The 18,837-nt window shown below is 45.9% G+C and overlaps 1 protein-coding gene across 6 annotated transcripts in view; it reads left to right on the top strand.

The window, feature by feature from the left end:
• The window catches only part of FBXO15 (F-box protein 15), an 88,911-nt gene that overhangs the window by 26,489 nt on the left and 43,585 nt on the right, over positions 1–18,837 (top strand). For 2 of the 6 annotated variants that reach the window (XM_039839637.1, XM_039839667.1), the window contains exons 9-10: positions 10,822–10,946; positions 16,491–16,875. In XM_039839637.1, coding sequence (XP_039695571.1) covers positions 10,822–10,946; positions 16,491–16,760 — 395 coding nt within the window. In that variant the 3' untranslated portion in view covers positions 16,761–16,875. Of the gene's footprint in view, positions 1–10,821; positions 10,947–13,316; positions 13,584–16,490; positions 16,876–18,837 lie in introns of those variants that run through there. The other 4 variants (XM_039839643.1, XM_039839660.1, XM_039839653.1 and 1 more) reach the window with 4 other exon arrangements.

An 18,837-nucleotide genomic window follows, 5' to 3' on the forward strand; every position in this document is an offset into this window, starting at 1 on the left:
ACGCCAGGCTCACGGAAGGAAGGCCGGCGCACGGCGTACACCGCGGAGCGGGTGCAAACTGCGCAGGCGCCGTGGGAGCTCGTGCCAGTTAGCGGACCCAAGGGCCCAGGTGCCAGCGCGGCGGCCTTGCCAGCAGCGGGCCCAGGCCTGCTGGGTCGCCTCTTCCGCCTAGTGTTCGTGAAGAACTTTGGTGGGAACGGTGCAGCCTAGTGAAAGAGCAGACAGGAAATAGCCCAGTTGTGTCTTTGAAGTGTAAATAGAGCTTGAAAAAGGGTGCGATCAGCAGTGCAAAATATGAAGGAATGTGCATTTTTTGATCTTTGTTTCAAGCTAATTATTACTAATTTGAGAAGCTGACGGGGAAAGTACTGCATGTTTAGTCTTTTTATCAGGATTGAGAAGGAGAGCGATAGAGAAGCAAAGGGAAGGGATTTTTAGGTAACAAAATGTGCTGCTTCTGCCTTTGACCTTTTATGTCGTTATAAAAATGCATTTGAAAACTAATGTCTTTTTCTTATTATGTGGTTTGAAATTCTGAATATATAGGAGTTTATAAAGAAGCAAATAAAAACCGCCCAAGGACCACTATCGTTCATTATTTTGTTCCGTTCTAGGTCTGTGTCTGTGGACCAGTTTACCTGAATTGTGCCCGCTCCCCCTACACTTAATTGCAAGCGTTTTCCTGTGTCACCAAAGTGTCTTTCAAAATTTGATTCTGAAAGTCGTATATTTCATTGTTTGGTTTGATCATGATTTATTGACCCTCTCTCCTAATGTTGGACTTTTAGGATTCCATTTTTCATGGTTATAGCACTATTGAGCATTACTTTGAAAAATCTTTGATGATTTCAGAGGCAAAAGCAACATCTGTTTTAAATTTGCATATGTCTTTGAATATGAGGTTGACTATTTAAAAAAACTATTGACTGCAGCAGAGGTTTATGGTTATTTTAGCCGCCATCAGGTAGGCTGTTCAAGGGGCATCTTCCTAGGGTCCAGCTTCAGTGTCGCCTCTCACAGGTGTGTGACCCTGGAGAGTTAGCGTCCTCGCTCGCAGAATGTGGTAACCACATGACCTGTCTCCCAAGATACCTGGAGGATTCAGGTGAGGCAGTAAGGATGCCTCTGGGATGCTTGTCACCTGTTGCTGCTGTTGTCGTTATTTTTACGTTTCTTTTCGAACTGAATTTCTAGTTTCTGCTTGATGGATTCCATCGTTTTAAATGTTTACAGGATTTGTATGAGTTACAGCCTTTGCAAATATTTTCTCCATTTTATCTTTTGCCTTTTAATTTGGTACATACTGTTTTGGATCTTGCAAGGCTTTTTTGAATTGTACATAAGCTCATTCTTCCTTTGATTAATGTAAAAATTATGCACAGCCAGGAGGTTCCCAGACCTTCCCCTCTTAGGATCCGTTTTCTCTTTTGAGGATCATGCTGCTTCTGCACGTCTCCACACCAGACCAGATGTTTCAAGCTTTACTTGTGTATTTTGTTATGAAAATATATGTCCCTTCCCTAATATAAAATTTCTTACTGATGAACTTTTATTAAAGATTTCTCAGTTATTGTCACCCACTTATTCTTTTAGATGTATTTAATATGTACTTGGCCAGATTTTAAAATATATCATTCAGAATTTGATCAGATTTGTATTAAATGTATACATTCATTTAGAAGGAATCGATACATTTTTATTTAAGGTTTGGGACTATCTCTCCGTTTATTTATGTTTCCTCGCTGTCTTTGGGAGAAGTAGAGGATCCTACACCTTTCTCCACTCATCGATAATTCACTTTTGTGTTGCCTTTGTGAGTAAATTCTTTTAGATTGTTTCTATTATCTGTTAGATTTGTTCTATATACTGTAGGGTTTTTGCAATCTGTTTTTCATTAAAATGTGGATTAAATAATAAACATTTAGTGCTTACTCTGTAAGGTATAATAGAAAATGTCGAGGGGATAAAAAGAAGTTATAGGCCTTAGAAACTTATGTTTTCCTACCAAAGATATAGGATTCAGCTCTTCAGCAGTAGAACCTGATAAGCCCAGATAACCTCTCTAAGAAATTCTTTTAAAGTTTTTATCGTTTGTTTTAGATATTTTCACTTATAGCCTATTGTCTCGTTTTTATTGTTGCGATTCCAGAAATAGATGACTTTTTTTGTTCCTTGATACTAATTGCTTTCTGTGTTTCTGGGGCAGCTTATTCTCTCTAAGCATTTATCATTACAGGAAGACATTAGAAATAGTACAGTCCCATCTGGGTGGTGATTTCCTAGAAAAATTAGGACAGCCAGTTTCTTACAGCATCTTCATCAGTGGCTATTAGCACATTTTCCTGCCCTGTACGTCTGGTGACCCGTGAAAAGTCAGCATTACAAATGACGGTTTGCAGGGCAGGAGGCCCCGCTCTACCTGCAGGATGTCCTGGCAGGGCTCACCAGGAGCGGGTGGCACTTTACACGTAGGCAAGACAGCGACACCATGGAGGGGCCTCGTGCGGACGTTGTTTAGACTTCCACAGCGGTGGCAGCAGAGCGCTAAGCCGAGGGGGAGGGGGCCCTGCAGCTGCATAGGCCGTGCCCCTGAAGCTGGCCCTGCTGTGACACAGGACACGTGAGGGGAGCCTCACGGCTCCGAAGAGGTTTAGGCGGGCCCTTGTCATCTTCTCTTGCTTTTCTGGACTCTGGCTTCTGTTTGAGATTTGACCTCAAATTTTGATTGGTTCTTTCTCTTCGGTGATTTGAATTCTTTTAATCATTTAAAAGGGAGGATCTGAGTTTTTAATTTTGTTTAGATTTTTGTTTTCAAAGATATCGTTTAAATAAGATATTGTGATTTTTTCAGAGGTATTTATTAAAGCAATTGTGGAAGTAGAATCCCTTAAAACATGTAGCTTGAGGAAGATAAGTCTAATAAGAAACACAAGTAAGAGGTTTCCTAGTTTTCACTAAAAAAATGTGAGTTTCACTAAAAAAGTTTTGCTGTGAGTTTACTGGTGTTCGGACTCCAGCTCTCCAGCGCATAGAGCTCAGATCACCCACCTCTTAGCCGCCACGTTCCCATGCCTTCCTCCTGCTGAGCCATTCGGGGTTCTTCGCAGTCTTCTGGTTCTTGGCTCCCTTTCTAGCTTTATTTGCTGGGTGCACAGCCTGAGCCGCACTGTCAGCCATCTCGTCCTCTGCAGCTCCACAGGACCCCGTCCCTGCCCGCTCCCCTCTGTTGGAAACTAGAGCGCTGCTCACCCCGATGTTGCTCTTCTGTCTTCCCGAATGATCAGCAGTTTCTGGGGGAGATCACAAACGCGTGCCCACTGGGGCTGTCCTTTCCAAGACTCGCCCCCCGTCACCCCCACCCGCCCCGCACACGAGTCTCATTGCGTCCCGTCGGCTCTGGCCGGGTCATGAACTCATCCCTAAGTCGGTCCTGTGGCCAGATGGATGGGTGATGCGGAGCCGAGCTTGGCTTCTACCACCTGAAGCACAGGGGCTGACCTTGGTGTGTTTCACAGAGTAATACTGGAAAGTCCTGAGCGAGAGAAGCAGAATAGGTATTGGAGAGCCCAAAACAAATAACCATGTACTATCCCCTTAACCTTCTTCAGAAGGACTAGTCTAGAAAAATAATTTATAGTCGGATGGACTGGACTGATAGAAAGTTGGTCCAGAGGCATGGAAAGTAGAACTAGGTCTTGTGAAAATACCAGTCTGAACCTTTAAATACGTCAATAGGAAAAGCTATTTTCAAATACTATTGAATTAATGAACAGTGAATTTTTAATGTCTAAGTACATACTTCATTCTTTTTAAAATCAAGTTAATTGTCATCAATATCAGAAAAGGTACCACCACAAAAGCAGCTCGTTAGGGTCCTAGTTAATGTGAGAAAAGTAGAGACCCAGTGGCTCAAAAGATTATCGGAGATTTTAGTGATGTCATCACATCCTGAACTGGAGAGGGAAGCTTCCTAAATAATGGGGAGTTCCATTTTCCAATCTCTTACCAATACAGCTCCAGCTCATTTGACTCTTGCAACCTATATAACAAACAAAAATGAGAGAGAGACTTCTGATCCTTAGCGTGTTCAGAGACCTTCTCTCTTTTGATATTCCATGATCTATGTCTATATATAGCTACTTAAGTTGCATGTAGGTCAGGGATTTGGAAAAGAACAGATATCTGAAAATAATTAGCTGAGGAAAAGAGAAAAGCCATGTATATGCCTTGAGATTTATGTTAGATACCTAACAGAGAATGGGAAATACTGAAGATTTACTGTCTTTAAGAGTTAGTGCCAATTCTGTTTGATCATTAGAGTCTAATGATTATACCATCTTTTTATTAATTATACCTCTGTAGTATCAGGTCTCTGCAGCTTTAAAATATTAATACTGTTGAGTTCATAGGGTCTCCCTGCCACTTTACTGAAGATTTACACAGACACCTGGGAGTTGCTGCTCCTGTCTGTCCCGTTTCTTCATTATGATACTGAGTTGGTCTCTTAGATGGTGATCCAGGGTTCTGTCCCATCCCCTCATCAGGTTGTGGTGTTTTTCCTGCTTCAGGCCCTTGTGACCTGACTCGACACCCTTCGCTCTTCTTTCTCTTTGCCTTAGGAAAGTCAGTCAGTCAGTCACTCACTCAGCCTGCCTCTCCTTCCTGCATTCCTTACTTCCCACCTTTTCTGTGTTCTATTTATTAGGTCAAAAACAAACAAACAAACAAAACAAAACCCCCAAAAAACAACTCTAATTGTAGCTGAGAAATGAGAAATGCTATCAGTAGTGCTGTTGATACATTGCAGAAGACGTGACCTCTGTTCCCAAAGGCCGTAGGTCACTTGGGGACACAGCTCTAGCAAGCAGGAACAACTCATGTGACTAAATGTGGAAGCGTGTGCGCAGGGGTTAAGGAAGGGGAGAGGTTGGTGTAGGTAGAAGCGTGCCGTCAGCCACGAAGGTGACAGAATGTGAGGACACGGACTGGGGCTTGCCCAGAGTTACGGGTCGCATAGGAAGGGAGCAGCCAGCGCGGTAAGCAGAGGGGACTTCAGAGGGCGGTCGACACTGCCACCTGCTCACCTTTATTGAGTGCTGCTGCTTTTATAACCTTTTATTTTGATATAGTTTCCAACTTAGAGAAAATTCACGAATAGCACAAGAACTTCTGCATACATTTTCCTGTTTTTTTTTTTTTCACCCTAGATTAGTGTCACTTGTCCTAGAACATCGCATAAATGGGATCATGCAGCGTGTACTCTCGTTTCTGGATTTTTTCGTGCACTCTTTGGTGTCCAGATTCTTTCAGCAAAATGTCCTTGAGTTTCATGTACTGTTGCAGGTATTGTTAGTCATTCCTCATTATTGAGGAGTCGTGTTCCATCGACTGAACATGCTACACTTTGCTCACTTGTTTTCTTGTCGATGGACAGGAAATTTGGGTTGTTTTCTGTTTCAGACTATTATGAATAAAGCTGCTATAGAATTCTTTTGAAAGTCTGTTTTGTGGACACATGTTTTCATTTCTCTTGGCTAAATAGCTAGGATGAAATGTTGGGTCTTAGGGTAGGTCTATGTATTAAAAATTGTCAAACTTTTTTCATGTATAAGAAAAATTTACACACAATAAATTACCAAACTCTTTTTAGAGTGGCTGCACCGTTTTATACTCCCATCATCACCGTGCGAGTGTTCTGGTTGCCCCATATCCTGACCGCCATTTGATGCGATTAGCCTTTTACATTTTAGCTGATCTCCTGTGTGGTGGTTGTGGTAGCTCATGGTGGTTTTGATTTGCATCTCTGATGGCCGTTAATATTAAACACTTAATGTGCTTATTATTAGTCATTTGCATATCTTTTTAAAGTATCTCTTAATTCTTTTGCCTTTGTAAAAAAAAAGTTGTTTGTCTCTTTATTCCTGAACTGTGGGGTTCTTTATGTTCCTTCTGGATACCAGTCCTGTGTCAGATACACGTTTTGCAAATATTTTTTCCCAGTCTAGGGCTTGCTTATTCATTTTCTTAGTGGTATCTTTTAATGATCAGAAGTTTCTCATTTTGATGAAATCTAACTTATCAGTTTTTTTTATTTCATGGTTATTTTCTCTTTTTATGTCTTAAAAACTTTCCACGTGCCAGGTTACAGAGCAGAGATATTCTCTCTTTCAGCTGTATTATGGTTTTAGCTTTTACATTTTAGGTCTACGATCCATCCCTAATTAATTTTGTGTAAAGTATGAAGTAAGGGTTAAGATTCATTTTATTTTCCCATATGCATAGTTAGTTGTTTTGTGCACCATTTGTGAAGACTTTCTTTTCTCGTTGAATTATTCTGATGTCTGTGTCAAAAATCACTTGTAAGTGTTGGCGTCTTTCTGGATCCCTTTGTTCTATTGTTGATCTGTTTGTGTGTCTTTATAGCAATACCATTGCTGTAGCTCTATAGTAAGTCCTTTTTAAAAAATATTTTTTTATTCTTCAGTTACAGTTAACATACAATATTATATTAGTTTCAGGTGCACGCCATGGTGATTAGACATTTATATAACTGATGAAGTGATCACCCTGATAAATGCAGTGTCCATCTGATACCACACATAGTTACTACACTACTACTGACTATATTCCCCATGCTGTACTCTACATTCCCATGACTATTTTGTAACTACCCATTTGTACCTCTTAATCCTCTCCCCTATCCCCCCAACTCCTCCATCTGGCGGTCATCAAAATGCTCTCTGTATCTGTGAGCTTGTTTTTGTTTTGTTTATCCTGTTCTCTAGATTCACATGTAAGCGAAATCATATGACATTTGTCTTTCTCTGTATGACTTACTCCACTCAGCACAGTACCCTCTAGGTCCATCCATGTTGTTGCAGATGGCAAGATTTCATCCTTTTTTTTTTTTTTCCAAATGGCTGAGTAATAGTCCATTGTATGTATGTACTACCTCTTTATCTATTCATCCATTGATGGACCCCCAGGTTGCCTCCATATCTTGGCTACTGTAAATAATGCTGCAGTGAACATATGGATGCACATGTCCCTTTGACGTAGTGTTTTGGATTTCTTTGGATAAATACCCAGAAGTGGGATTACTGGGTTTTTCTTTGTCTCTTGTCGTATAGCCTTTGTTTAAAGTCTATTTTGTCTGGTACGACTATTGCCACCCCAGATTTTTTTTTTGTTCCCATTTTCATAAAATATTTCTCCATCCCTTTACTTTCAGTCTGTGTGAGTCTTTCAATCCGAAGTGATTCTCTTTTAGGCAGCATATGTAAGGGTTTTGTTTGCTTAGCCATTCAGCCACCCTATCTTTTGATTGGAACATTTAATCCATTTACATTTAAAGTAATTATTGATAGATATGTATAGATAGATATTGATAGATATTGCCAATTTATTATTCATATTTTGACCTGTTTTTCTTCTTCGTAAAGAAACCCCTTTAACATTTCTTGTAATACCGGTTTGGTGGTGATGAACTCCTTTATCTTTTCTTGCCTTGGAAGCTCATTATCCCTTTGATTCTAAATGATAGCCTTGCTGGGTAAAGTCATCTTGGTTGTAGGTCCTGGCTTTACATCGCTTTGAGTATTTTGTGCCAAGCCCTTCTCACCTGCAAAGTTTCTGTTGAGAAATCAGCTGATAGTCTTATGGGAGCTCCCTTGTAGGTAACTAATTGCTTTTCTTTTTGCTGCTTTTAAGATTCTCTTCGTCTTTAACCTTTGGCATTTTAATTATGATGTGTCTTGGTATGGGCCTCTTTGGTTCATATTGTTTGGGATTTTCTATGCTTCCTGGGCATGTATGTCTGTTTCCTTCACTGGGTTAGGGAAGTTTCCCATCATTATTTCTTCAAATAGGTTTTCAATTCCTTATTCTCTCTCCTCTCCTATCGATGCCCCAATGATGTGAATGTTGGTACACTTGATGTTGTCCCACGGGCCCTTTAAATTATCCTCATTGTTTTGGTTTTTTTTCTCATTGCTATTGGGTGATTTTTGCTACCTTCTCTTCTAAATCACTGATGTGTAGTAAGTCAAAGTAAACTTTTTTCTCCAAGATTGTGTAGCTCTTTCAGGTTCTTAGCATTTCCATATTAATTTTAGAATCATCGTGCCAAATTTTATTATTTATTCATTAATACTGATTATAAATTATTTAAATGCCTGCTGGGGTTATGACTGGGATTGCATTCAATCTGCAGATCAATTTTGGTAAGTGGCCATCTTAACAATGTTGAGTCTTGCAGTCCATGGACATGGTGTGTCCCCTTTCTGCCTGGCAATGGACGGCTCTTTGGATAAAATGTGATTGTTGGGATAATGCACGTAAGATGCTTCACACACTTAGCCTGGCATACATAATAATCTGCCCTGTAATGTTAATATTTATGATTAATTCCATTAATCTTCACAAAGCCTTATAAAGTACCTTCTATTTGTATCCTTATTTTACTCAGCTTGGAGCTTGACCATGGCTACACAGCTAGTGAACAGCTGGTAGGTTTGGAATGAGGTCTTTATGACTCTCAAGGCTGTGCTTGTAAGTGCATGTCCCTGGAGCCTTGAATGGCATTTCCCTGCATTTTGGGGATGGTCTTATGTATTGGGTTAAGGTTAACCCAATGGTTTAAGAAGCACAGGAATTCAGTGAGGGCATGAGTTCATAGTGAAGGAACCCAGGTCACTCATGATCTGGTCATAGTGCAGGTCGGAATGGGCGATCCTGCGTGGGACCCCCAGGTGGAGGAATCACCAAGCACTTTGGGGAGCTGTAAATGGTTCCTAAGTGCATCTTGTCTGCTAATTTCTGGATTTTTCTCTGTTGGCAGTAAAACGGAAGTGCAACTTCATGAAAATTGAAAGCCACATGGCAAACCCTCAGCCAGTGGTTAAACTAGCAGGCGATTATGCTGTCCCCTTCTGTATGTTTTTGTCTATTGTGACACGGAGTCTAGATGCAGAACAAGGTTTGCGTCGTGTCTTTGCCACTTACTTACCTGCAGTGTGGCTTTGGGCAAGATGCTCTTAACCTCTCTGTGCATAGTTTTCTCACCTGTGGATTCAGAAAACTGTAATACCTAATTAACAGTGTTATTCTAAGGTGTTCTTTTAAAGTAGTTTTTTAGTTACTGTGCATAAAGAGCTTCACACAATGCTTGGTGTACAATAAGTACTCAAAGAGATTATGTATTTTATGCACACACATTTCCACACACATGTTCGATGTGCACATTGTTTAAGTGTGAGAAGGGCTGTTTTGTCTCGGAAACAAGCGGTTACAGAGGGTTGGCGGAAAGGCTGACCTTTTAAGATACTGCAAATGCTACAGAACTTGTTCTGAAGGGGACGATTTCTGGTGACGACAGGATAACAGCAGTCCTTGCTTCCTGCAGAGCTGTCGTGTTTCTTAGCTCGGACCACTGCCATTGAGATGTTATTGGCTGTTGTACTTTGGGATCCATTTTCTGCAGTGTCCTGAGGACAGCCACATGGAGAATGAAGTCCCGGTGTTTTGTCTGGCCAGCCGACGGTCTCGCTCGTGCACGTGGCTGCGCGGTGACGTGGAGCAGGGCAGAGCCACAGCTGGTCCGTTCTGATTGTCATTACTGCGCCTCCTCCGGGCTCGCGCGTCTCAGTCCCTGCCCGCCTCTGTCGAGCCCCGCCCCGTTGCCTGGGAAGGGTCAGCGTCATTGGCATTCGCTCCCACACCTGGAGGGAGGAGCGGGGAAGACGCGCAGTTCTTGCTAATGACTCAGCAGCCTCTGTCCTTGGAACGAAAGTCAGACTGTGGGCGTCCGGCAGCGTGCGGCCCAGGCCAGCTGCGCTCTCCTGTGGGTCCCACGCGCTCGGCCTCCAACCGGATGTCCCGCTCGAAACGCGCGTCGTGTCACAGAGGAGGCCGCCGGCAGAGCGCTGGCTTCCCCGTGGGCTGCACGTGAGAACTGCCCCGTTTCAGAACGGGGCTCTGGCTCCCACGGCTGCAAGGCTTCTTCGGTTTTACCTCGTCCCGTGAAATCGCCACCCTCGGGTCAAAGGACGTTGGCTCTTCTCCTTTCTCCTTCTGTCTGCTTTGCCTGTGACTTACGTCTGACTTTTGTCCGGGTGTCGCTTTCTGAAGTCTTCTGAACGAGTGAAGGTGTCGTTATGTTGCCACGTGCGATGGTCACTTTTCAGGAGGTGCGAGAATGGGCACGTGGAGCTCAGCCGCACGAAGTCCCCCCTCACAGGAGCCGCGGAGTGCTGACTGTGGGCTCCGCGGGCCCTTGGTGGCCAGGCTGCTCTTAGCTTGAGCTTGCCCGAGGAGGGGCGAGTCCTCCGGTCTCAAGCATGTGCAAGGGCTTTGACTTGTTTACATGCGTGTGCAGAAGTGTTTACTTTAGGCGTGTGTCCATATGCAGTGGCCCTCATACCCCTGTCACTCTTTCACGTTCATTGTCCTTTCTGGGCCATTTCTGGGGTCTGCTTTCTTAGATTCCACAGTTCTGGTTTCCCATTTTCACTGAAGTCAGCTTCATCAGATCAGAAGACCTTCTCCCCCAGTGGCAGGGTGGGTAACAGCTCACCCCAAATCTCCTGGCTCACCTATAAGGTCACTTTCCTGGAGCCCCCACTCACTGCTCTGTCTCTGGACTGCAGGCACACTGTGCTGGCCTCGAGCCCGCCACCTGGATTAGCTATGCCAGCATGTTCCTCCATCAGAGACTAGTAGTTGCCATGTGAGACATTCTTCATGGAATAGCAAACTTGAAGAATCTTGACTTATTGCCCAGCATTGGTATATAGTAATCTAAAAAATATTAAATCTTTTCAGGATGTATTGAAAATGGATACGTGAAACTCATTGTGATAAGGTTTAAAAATAACACAGAACACCTACCTCTTATTGGAAAAGTTGGCTTCACCTGGAGGACTGATATTTTTGACGGCTATATAAAGGTAACTTGTCTTCTTTTCTTAAAGTAACCTGGTTTTTGTATAATAAAAAAAATGCCTGTTGAAGTATATGTATGAACTGTTTTAAAAGTCCTAGATTTATTAGTCTGGTGTCTGAAGATTTAAGCATATCCTCAGCCATTGGCAGTCGGTTGATTCATTCGTCAAATGCTTCTTGAGTACGTTCTGTTTGTGGTGGAGTGTAGTGGAGGAGGAGAGGCAGGCGGCATGCAGCAGCCTTCTGAACAGTGTTGGTGGCATTCCTGCACTCCCCCCAAAGCCCCCCCCCCCCCCATTGTCTGTTTTGTGGAGAAAGAGTGGACCTGTAGGTTGGACCAGGCAAGTAGCATTTGCTCAAAGCGTCTTAATTACTCGTCCACCAATTTAAAATGTATTGCAGTTATGACTTCAGGACACAGATGTTTCCTTGGACAGATAAATCAATTTATGTCTCTATCAAAAATTAGCCACACGGGTGGGAGAGTTGATGTAGTGGTTGGGAGTTGGCAGGGAAGGCGGGCAGAGGGGCGTCCTCACAGTTTCATCCCCTTCTCTGACCCCCGTGCCTGTGGATGCCCTGGCTCACATTACTCTCCCACTTTGTTTTGTGGGATGAACAGGATTCTCATGTTCAGTGGGCTCGATCTCCCATGTGCAGCCTTGTGGCTTTATCATGACATGAGTGCATGGGCACCGTGTCAGAAATACTGACGACGATGACTGAGCCCAAGAGCGGTATAATCACAATGATAATTAAGAGGACTTAATTATCATTAAGTGCAGTTGACCCTTGAACAATGCAGAGGTTAGGGGCTCTGACCCCAGTGTAGTTGAAAATCCATGTTTACCTTTTGACTCTCCAAAAACTTAACTGCGAATAGCCTGCTGTTGACAGAAGCCTTATCGATAACAGAAAGGTGATGAACACATATTTTGCATGTTGTATGTATACATACCGCAGTCTTACACTAACGTAAGCTGGAGAAAAGAACATGTTATGAAGAAAATCATAAGGAAAAGAAAACACGTTTACAATATTTCTGGATCAGATCCACATACAAGTGCACTTGTGCAGTTCAAACCTGTGTTCAAGGGCCAACTGCATCACCTTTAGAGCCACTTGCTATTTGGTATAACAAGATACTTTATTAATTCTGTTTATTTGTAAACAAATATTTGAACTTTGGTAAAGATTATGTTTATCACGTACGAAAGAATGTTAAAGACCACAGGCCTGACTTTTTAAAAATGGATTTAGATGGGTCTTATAAAAATATGTACTAAAGTAAAATATTGAAGTAAAAATAGACTTTGAGGACAAGAAATGCAGAATAGAAATATGGCAGATGTAAAGGGTCAGCATCATTCTGAAAATACTTGTCCGGTCTCTCTGGGAGTTGAGAGCAGTTTCTGAGTTCTCAAAGGGAAGTGCAGTAACTGGCCGAGAAGCGGAGCTGCATCCTGGCTCTGCTCACTGAACACGGTCCCCCGTGGGCAGGCTCTAGGGCAGACGCAGCACCGTCGTGGGCAATCCTGTAGCGTTTTAGCAGAAATGCAGTGACAAATTTCTCACAGCAGCTCTTGGAGAAGCTGAGGGTATGACTTCAGAATGAGCTCCAGGCAGTGGGTCTTTGGTCAGCGGTCCCCACCCTCTTTGGCACTGGGGACCTGTGCTCCTATCAGACTCGAATGCCTGATGACCTGAGGTGGAGCTGAGGCGGTGATGCTGGCGCTGGAGAGTAGCTGCAGATACAGATGAAGCTTCGCTCGCTGGCCCGCTGCTCACCTCCTGCTATGCGACCTGGTTCCTAACAGGCCAGGGACCAGGACTGGTCCACAGCCTGGGGGTTGGGGACTCCTCTGTAGGCCACCTAACCAGTGTAACTGTGACTAATGCGTGCAGGCTTCGAGCAGAGAGGCTTGATCTCAGCACAGGATTTTGAGTCCTGGAAGTCGGGAATGGACTGCGTGTCCCCTGGACAGCTTTCCTCACAATTCCTCCTCTCAGGTGGACCTTGAGAGAAGCCTGGTGGAGCTGCGGGGCCGCCCCTCCCCCAGGCCTGCGGGTGGCAGTGGTCGGTTTACACTGTGCTCCTTGAATTTTGGGTTCAGCATCAAGACCAAAGCGTCTTCAGTGTTCCCAGAGAACAGAGGTCGGGCCACGTGTTACATCTCGTCTCTGCCATGCAGATCACAAATTTCCCCTCCAGGTTCCTCAACCCCTAAGCATACTGAGACTATAAAATGGACTTTGAGAAATCAGTTTCAAGGAGTTAAAAACTTTGTAAGCAAGGACACATGATAGAAAATTTTCTTAGGAACATATAATAATTAAAAACCAACAAACCCCCCTGTTTTTCCTGGAAACTGTAGAAGCAGCTTCCCCAGAAGGAGCCTCCTGACACTGTCATTTACAGTGCTCATCAGAGTCCAGGCCAGTAAGACAGTGTGTCATCCAGACCCGCGGCGCGGTTCTGGTGACAAGGACAAAAAACGAAACGGGGATGTCGATGATGACCGATGGAGGGGAACTGCCTGCCGCAACGCGTTGTCAGAAGGGATGTGAGCTCACGGAGGGCGTCTCGGAGGTCCTCCTGGCTCACTGCCCCAGAAGATGCTCGTCAGGGGAGCACACGAGTGTGCGGCCCTCCAGCCAACACTCGTCGGCGCGGGGCCACTCACGCAGAAGGCAGCTGCAGCTCGAGTGCCCGGACTTTAATTTCAGCAGCTCAGAGTTTTATATGAGACATCATTCAACTTCAAAAACTACATTGTAAGCAGATCAGATTTTTCCTTTTTTCCCTAAGATTATGATGTCAAATACATTGAGAGATGCTTACAGTGGCTGACACGTCAGTAATGAACCCGCACAGGACGGTTGCTCCGTGACTGGTCACCGCGCTGTCTGACAAGGTGTTTTGGAATAGCGGGGCTCCCTGTGCATGTCGCCCACAGCAGTCTCCACGTTAACTCAGGGTAGAGGGCTCTCCTGCTGTGTTCTCTCCCGTCCTGGCCGAAGCGCCAGCTGCTGGAGGTCCTTTTGGTCAGGTTTTCTTGGACTTGTTCCTTTTACTTTGTTCTCTTACGCCGTGGCATTTTTTGATGTTATTTTAATGTTACTTCTAAATCCCCATGGAGTTTGGCGTCAATTTTAGTTTAAGCTGGATATTTTAGTACGGACGACTCTGGTTCCGCTTTGTGCCGGAGTGGTCGAGTTCAGTAGGACCCACCGATGGGCACGTCTCAGCGTCAACATGTTGCGAGGCGCCCCCTCCCCCCACACACACCCAGGAAAGGTGTTTTGGCCACCTTGCAGACGAGCACGGCCGAGACGGACATGCACGCTGGCGTCGGAACCCGGGGCTTTGCCTCGGTGTCAGCCCGCAGCTCTGTCCGGCGGCCGAGGGGGCCGAGGACAGCGAGTCACTGGCCGAAGGGCTCCCGGCCTGGTGGAGGGGCTCTGTGCCGCTGGGCCGTTCCTCCCTGGCCGCCGCCGCCTCTTCCTTCCCCTGACGTGTCAGCCCCCAGGGCGGGCCCTCTTCGTTCACGGTTCCGAACAGCTCAGGACTGGTGGGTGCGGTGAGGCTGGACAGAACCGGGAGACCACGGAACCGGCAGCTGGACACGCAGGGTGACGGGCAGAGAGGCTGGGCGCCCACGCTCACCACCTGCTGGATCCCCGGGGAGCTGCCGGGGCCCCGCGCCGCCTCCGGGGGCCGCGCTGGAAGCCGCCCGCGCCAGCACGGACAGCCCCGTCCCCAGCTCTCGGCACCGTGAGGCCGCGCGGGGCGGGCCCTTCGCCTTGGCCCGTGGCCCTCGCTGTGCAGGAATTGGGGTGCGGCGGGTGGGCTCTGGTCAGGACCGGGCACAGACCTTGGGGCCGCCTCCCGAGGCCCCGCCGTGGGCTCTCAGCTCCGGTCCGCGGCTCGGGGTTGGGGTCGGGGTCCGGGGTATTTCACGGTAGCTGGCTCCTCGCTCAGCTCCTCCAGAGCTGGGACCAGTTCACACCGGTCCCTTAGTAAACGTCTCGTTTTTTTCAACTTTTGGAATGTTTGTGCTCCTTAAATTTCTCTAAGACACACATTTTTTGAGTCAAGACTCTGACCTGATCCAACTCGGGTCCAAACCGCCGGCACTTGCAGCCGCGTGGAGCCGTGTGCGGCCCGCGGCGTGCGCGTCGGCGCTGCTGCGGGCGCTGTCGCTCCCTGTCTGCGGCCATGCTGCTCCGTGCGCCCAGTGCGCGCTGGTCTCCGAGAGCGAGCGTGTGGCCGTGACTGGTAAAACACTAGCACAGGGCACAGGTCATGGCAGTCACGAGCCGTGTCTGGAAAGACAAGTGTTGGAAGGTGTTAGCCTGGTTAGCCTGCTTGGCACATGGAACATGTTGAGTAGCATAGGTCACTTTGTATTCACGTCGTAGCAGCGACTTTCCACAGCAGCCGGAAGGCGGGAGACCGCAAGGTGTCCATCAGCGGGCGGGCAGGTGAACACGGTGGGGACATCCATACAACAGACTAGTATTTTCCCTTAAAAAGGGAGGCTGTTCTGACACAGGCTACACCACGGGTGAGCCTTGAGGACATGATGTTCCCTGAAATAAGCCAGGCACAGGAGGACATACCATGTCAGATTCCCCTTGGGGGAATCTGGAGGAGTTCCCTGGAGGAGTCAGATTCAGAGACAAGAAGTAGAAGAAGTAGGAGGGTGGGTGCCGAGGTCTGGGGAGGGGGGGAGGTGCTGTGTTTCAGTGAGTCAAGAATTTCAGGTTTGCAAGATGGAGAGAGTTCTGGAGGTGACAGTGATGATGGCTGCACGACAGCGTGCACATGGCTTAACGCCACTGAGCTGTCACTCAGAAACGCTCCAGACAGCACATTCTAGGTTATGTGTGTTTTGCCAAAATTAAAAATAAATTCTAAAATATAGCTCACTAGTAGTATTAATAATTATCAGTATTTCGAACTCTGTCTCCCCCCACCCGGAGTCAAGTCCCCACTCACTCAGCATGTCTGAACCTAACACGTTTCTTCTCCCCAAGTCGTCTTCTCTAAAGGAGAGAGAGGAGATTAGAACCCTCCTCCCTCCCTGTCACCCCCAGGCACCGGCTTCTGCTCAGCGTGTCTGCTCTTCCATCTCTCCCTTCCTGTGAGTTTGTAGCACTGATTATTGAGGGCTGTACCATCTCTTCACTGGTGGGTAACAGTAACCGATATCCCATGTGCCTTTACTGGTACCGGTCACCGCGAGAGGCTGGCAGAGACGCAGTGATGGACGAGGCTGACCGCTCTGCCCGGGACTCGGTCCTGCCCTCCGTTCCCGGCGGTGCTGAGTAATTTGTGGCACCTCCACCATGTCGCGTTCCTCCATGCCCTGCATCTGCTGTCCCTCTTCGTGTATATTCCCGTCTCCATTCTCTCTCCTCTTTCCTCTTATTCATCCTCGTCAGGCTTCATTTATACATTTACGCATTTATTAACTAGACTTGAAAGCCAGGTCGAATTGGCCATTTTATCCTTACACTTATAAATATTTGTGCTTATTTTGTAGAGTTGTTCTATAATGGACATAACTCTTTTGGATGAATATGGGAAACCCTTTTGGTGTTTCAGTTCCCCGGTTTCCATGAGCTCTTCTCCCAGCCCCTCTGACGGTCCTAATTTCTTGGGACAGACATACCGTGTTGACTACATGGACTCGACAGGACAAGTGCACATGGAGCTGGTGTGGATCGAAGAGACAGAAGAATACTTCATTGTCAGCCTGGTCCTCTACCTCAGTACAGCAAAGATAAACCACTGGTTTGGGACTCAATACTAAATGTTAGCAGTAGGTGGAAAATTACTATTGCCATTTATTTATTTTGGACTAACCAGTTTTGTTCTTGGTGTTGGAAGTTAAAATAAAGCAGTCGTCTGTCTGTTGCCTTATTTCACATTAGAAATTATGATTCTCGAGTTATTTTAAAGTTAATGTTTAGAGGGTTAAGTTAGATTTAGAAAACATGAACTCAGCACATCCTGATGAAAACTCGTATAAAATGAAAAGGAAAAAGATATTTACTTCTGCCCTTAAAATTGAAAAGAAAACAAGAAATTCTGCTTTAAGCATGTGATCACTGTGTGTATGTGTATAGATAGGTTCTTTTTTCCTTTATTGGTTAGGACCCCAAATGAGGAAATATATTTGAATATGAACTTCCTGGTATTCATTTAGTATTTCATAAAACAAAGTAAAACAGACATATATCTTGCTTCACAAGGAAATATGTCTCTGAAATCATCAGAAGAAATGTTACTGCTTCGAAGAGAGTGGTACAAATGTGGCCGAGACAACCGACTCTACGTTAGTGGGGACAGACAGATGAGTGAGTACCGAGCACGTCCTCTGCAGAAGTGGTTAAGAGAATTGACAGGTGCGTGGGGTTCACATAGAGGGAGCACATATCTAAGCACATGTTTCTTTAGGGATTTGGTTCTAAATTTGTTTTAGATTGTACCGATTATTTTCTGATTATATTTTTATCTCCCACTTTAAGTTATTCTCAGAAGCGAGTTTTGAAGTTGCTCCAGCTGGGCACCCACACTTAAGACTTCCCTCCTCTCTGTTCTTCATTCTTCTCATGTTGAATGATCCATCAGTTTTCTCTTCTGAGGTGTGTGTGTGGCGTGAGTGTAGAATAAGGAGCTTGAAGACAGCAATAAAAGATTTGGGACAGATACTAGGTTCTTGGCCAAAGAAATGTGAGGGTAAAAGATATCCTGCTGCTGTCCTCACCCTCCCAACTCCCAGGGCTTGGGCAGAGCCCTTGCGAAGGAGACACAGGGTGATGCTGTTTCTGTGACGTCACCAAAGGAGGGCTGTAGGGCACCTGCCCCACCTGGCAAGAGTCGGGAGATGGAGAGCCAGTGGCTTGAGCAGCGGGCTGAGATGGAAGAGAACAAGGTTCAAGAGGCAACTGGCAGTCACTACTTGTCACCCGCGGGACTGAAAGGAATGTGTGGTGACTCGCCGCACTCAGCGGGTTAGCTCGTGGAGGGACGAGGTGTCCTGAAAATCCAGGAAGCAAGGCAGAGCCGGAGAAAGCGTGCCGTCCTCGTTCCCCCGGCTTCACAATGTTTGGATGGCATGGGCAGCCTGGCACTTCTGTGACGGCCGTCGACGGGGACGTGTAGGCTGGGCTTTCTGTCTTGACGCTCGTGCATGCCCACGCAGGTATGGGCCTAGCATCCACCTTCCTGTCGGACTGCAAGGCCCGTGAGCAGCACCGTGACGTCCTGCTGAGTGCTCTGTCCAGCATCTGGCGGGACTCCCGGCTCATCCATACACGTAGCCATCTGTTGAATTGGTGGAAACTACGGAAAGGAATTCCCACGCTGCAGGAGTCCGAGGGAGGCGGGGCTGCGCTCTGTGCATCTGAGTCGACTTTGGAGGAGGGGGTGTTGGGCAGTGCTGGGGGAGGGGAAAGGCATTCACAAGCCTGGCATTCTTGTCTCGGCAGAGCTGGAAGACTCTCCCTCCTCCACGTACCCTTCCTAGGTCTGGGATAGTGTTCAGCTTTTTAAAAGCTCTTCTCATATTTGCCTTCATGTTTCTAAATAATATTCTATGTTTCTTGACTCATCGATTTTAGACATCTGCTGACTTATGGTAGATAAGCTCTTGTAGGCCAGCCACCGCCCCTGTTGCACATTCCAAATAATTACTGCAATCTTAAATATGTTGCTATGGTTTGTTATGATGGCTAATATTATCCCCTGCAGGGTCACATAGAGTACCGTGATGCTTTTCTCTTTTACAACTTTTACATTTTCCGAGATGAAGAATTGCCTTCCCTTTTTATTTGGATGATTTTCAAGGAAACCTAAAAATTTCCTTAAAGTTCTGTTCAATCTTT

The sequence above is a fragment of the Pteropus medius genome, unplaced genomic scaffold, assembly GCF_902729225.1.
Source record: "Pteropus medius unplaced genomic scaffold, Ma_sr-lr_union100, whole genome shotgun sequence".
Lineage (NCBI taxonomy): Eukaryota > Metazoa > Chordata > Mammalia > Chiroptera > Pteropodidae > Pteropus > Pteropus medius.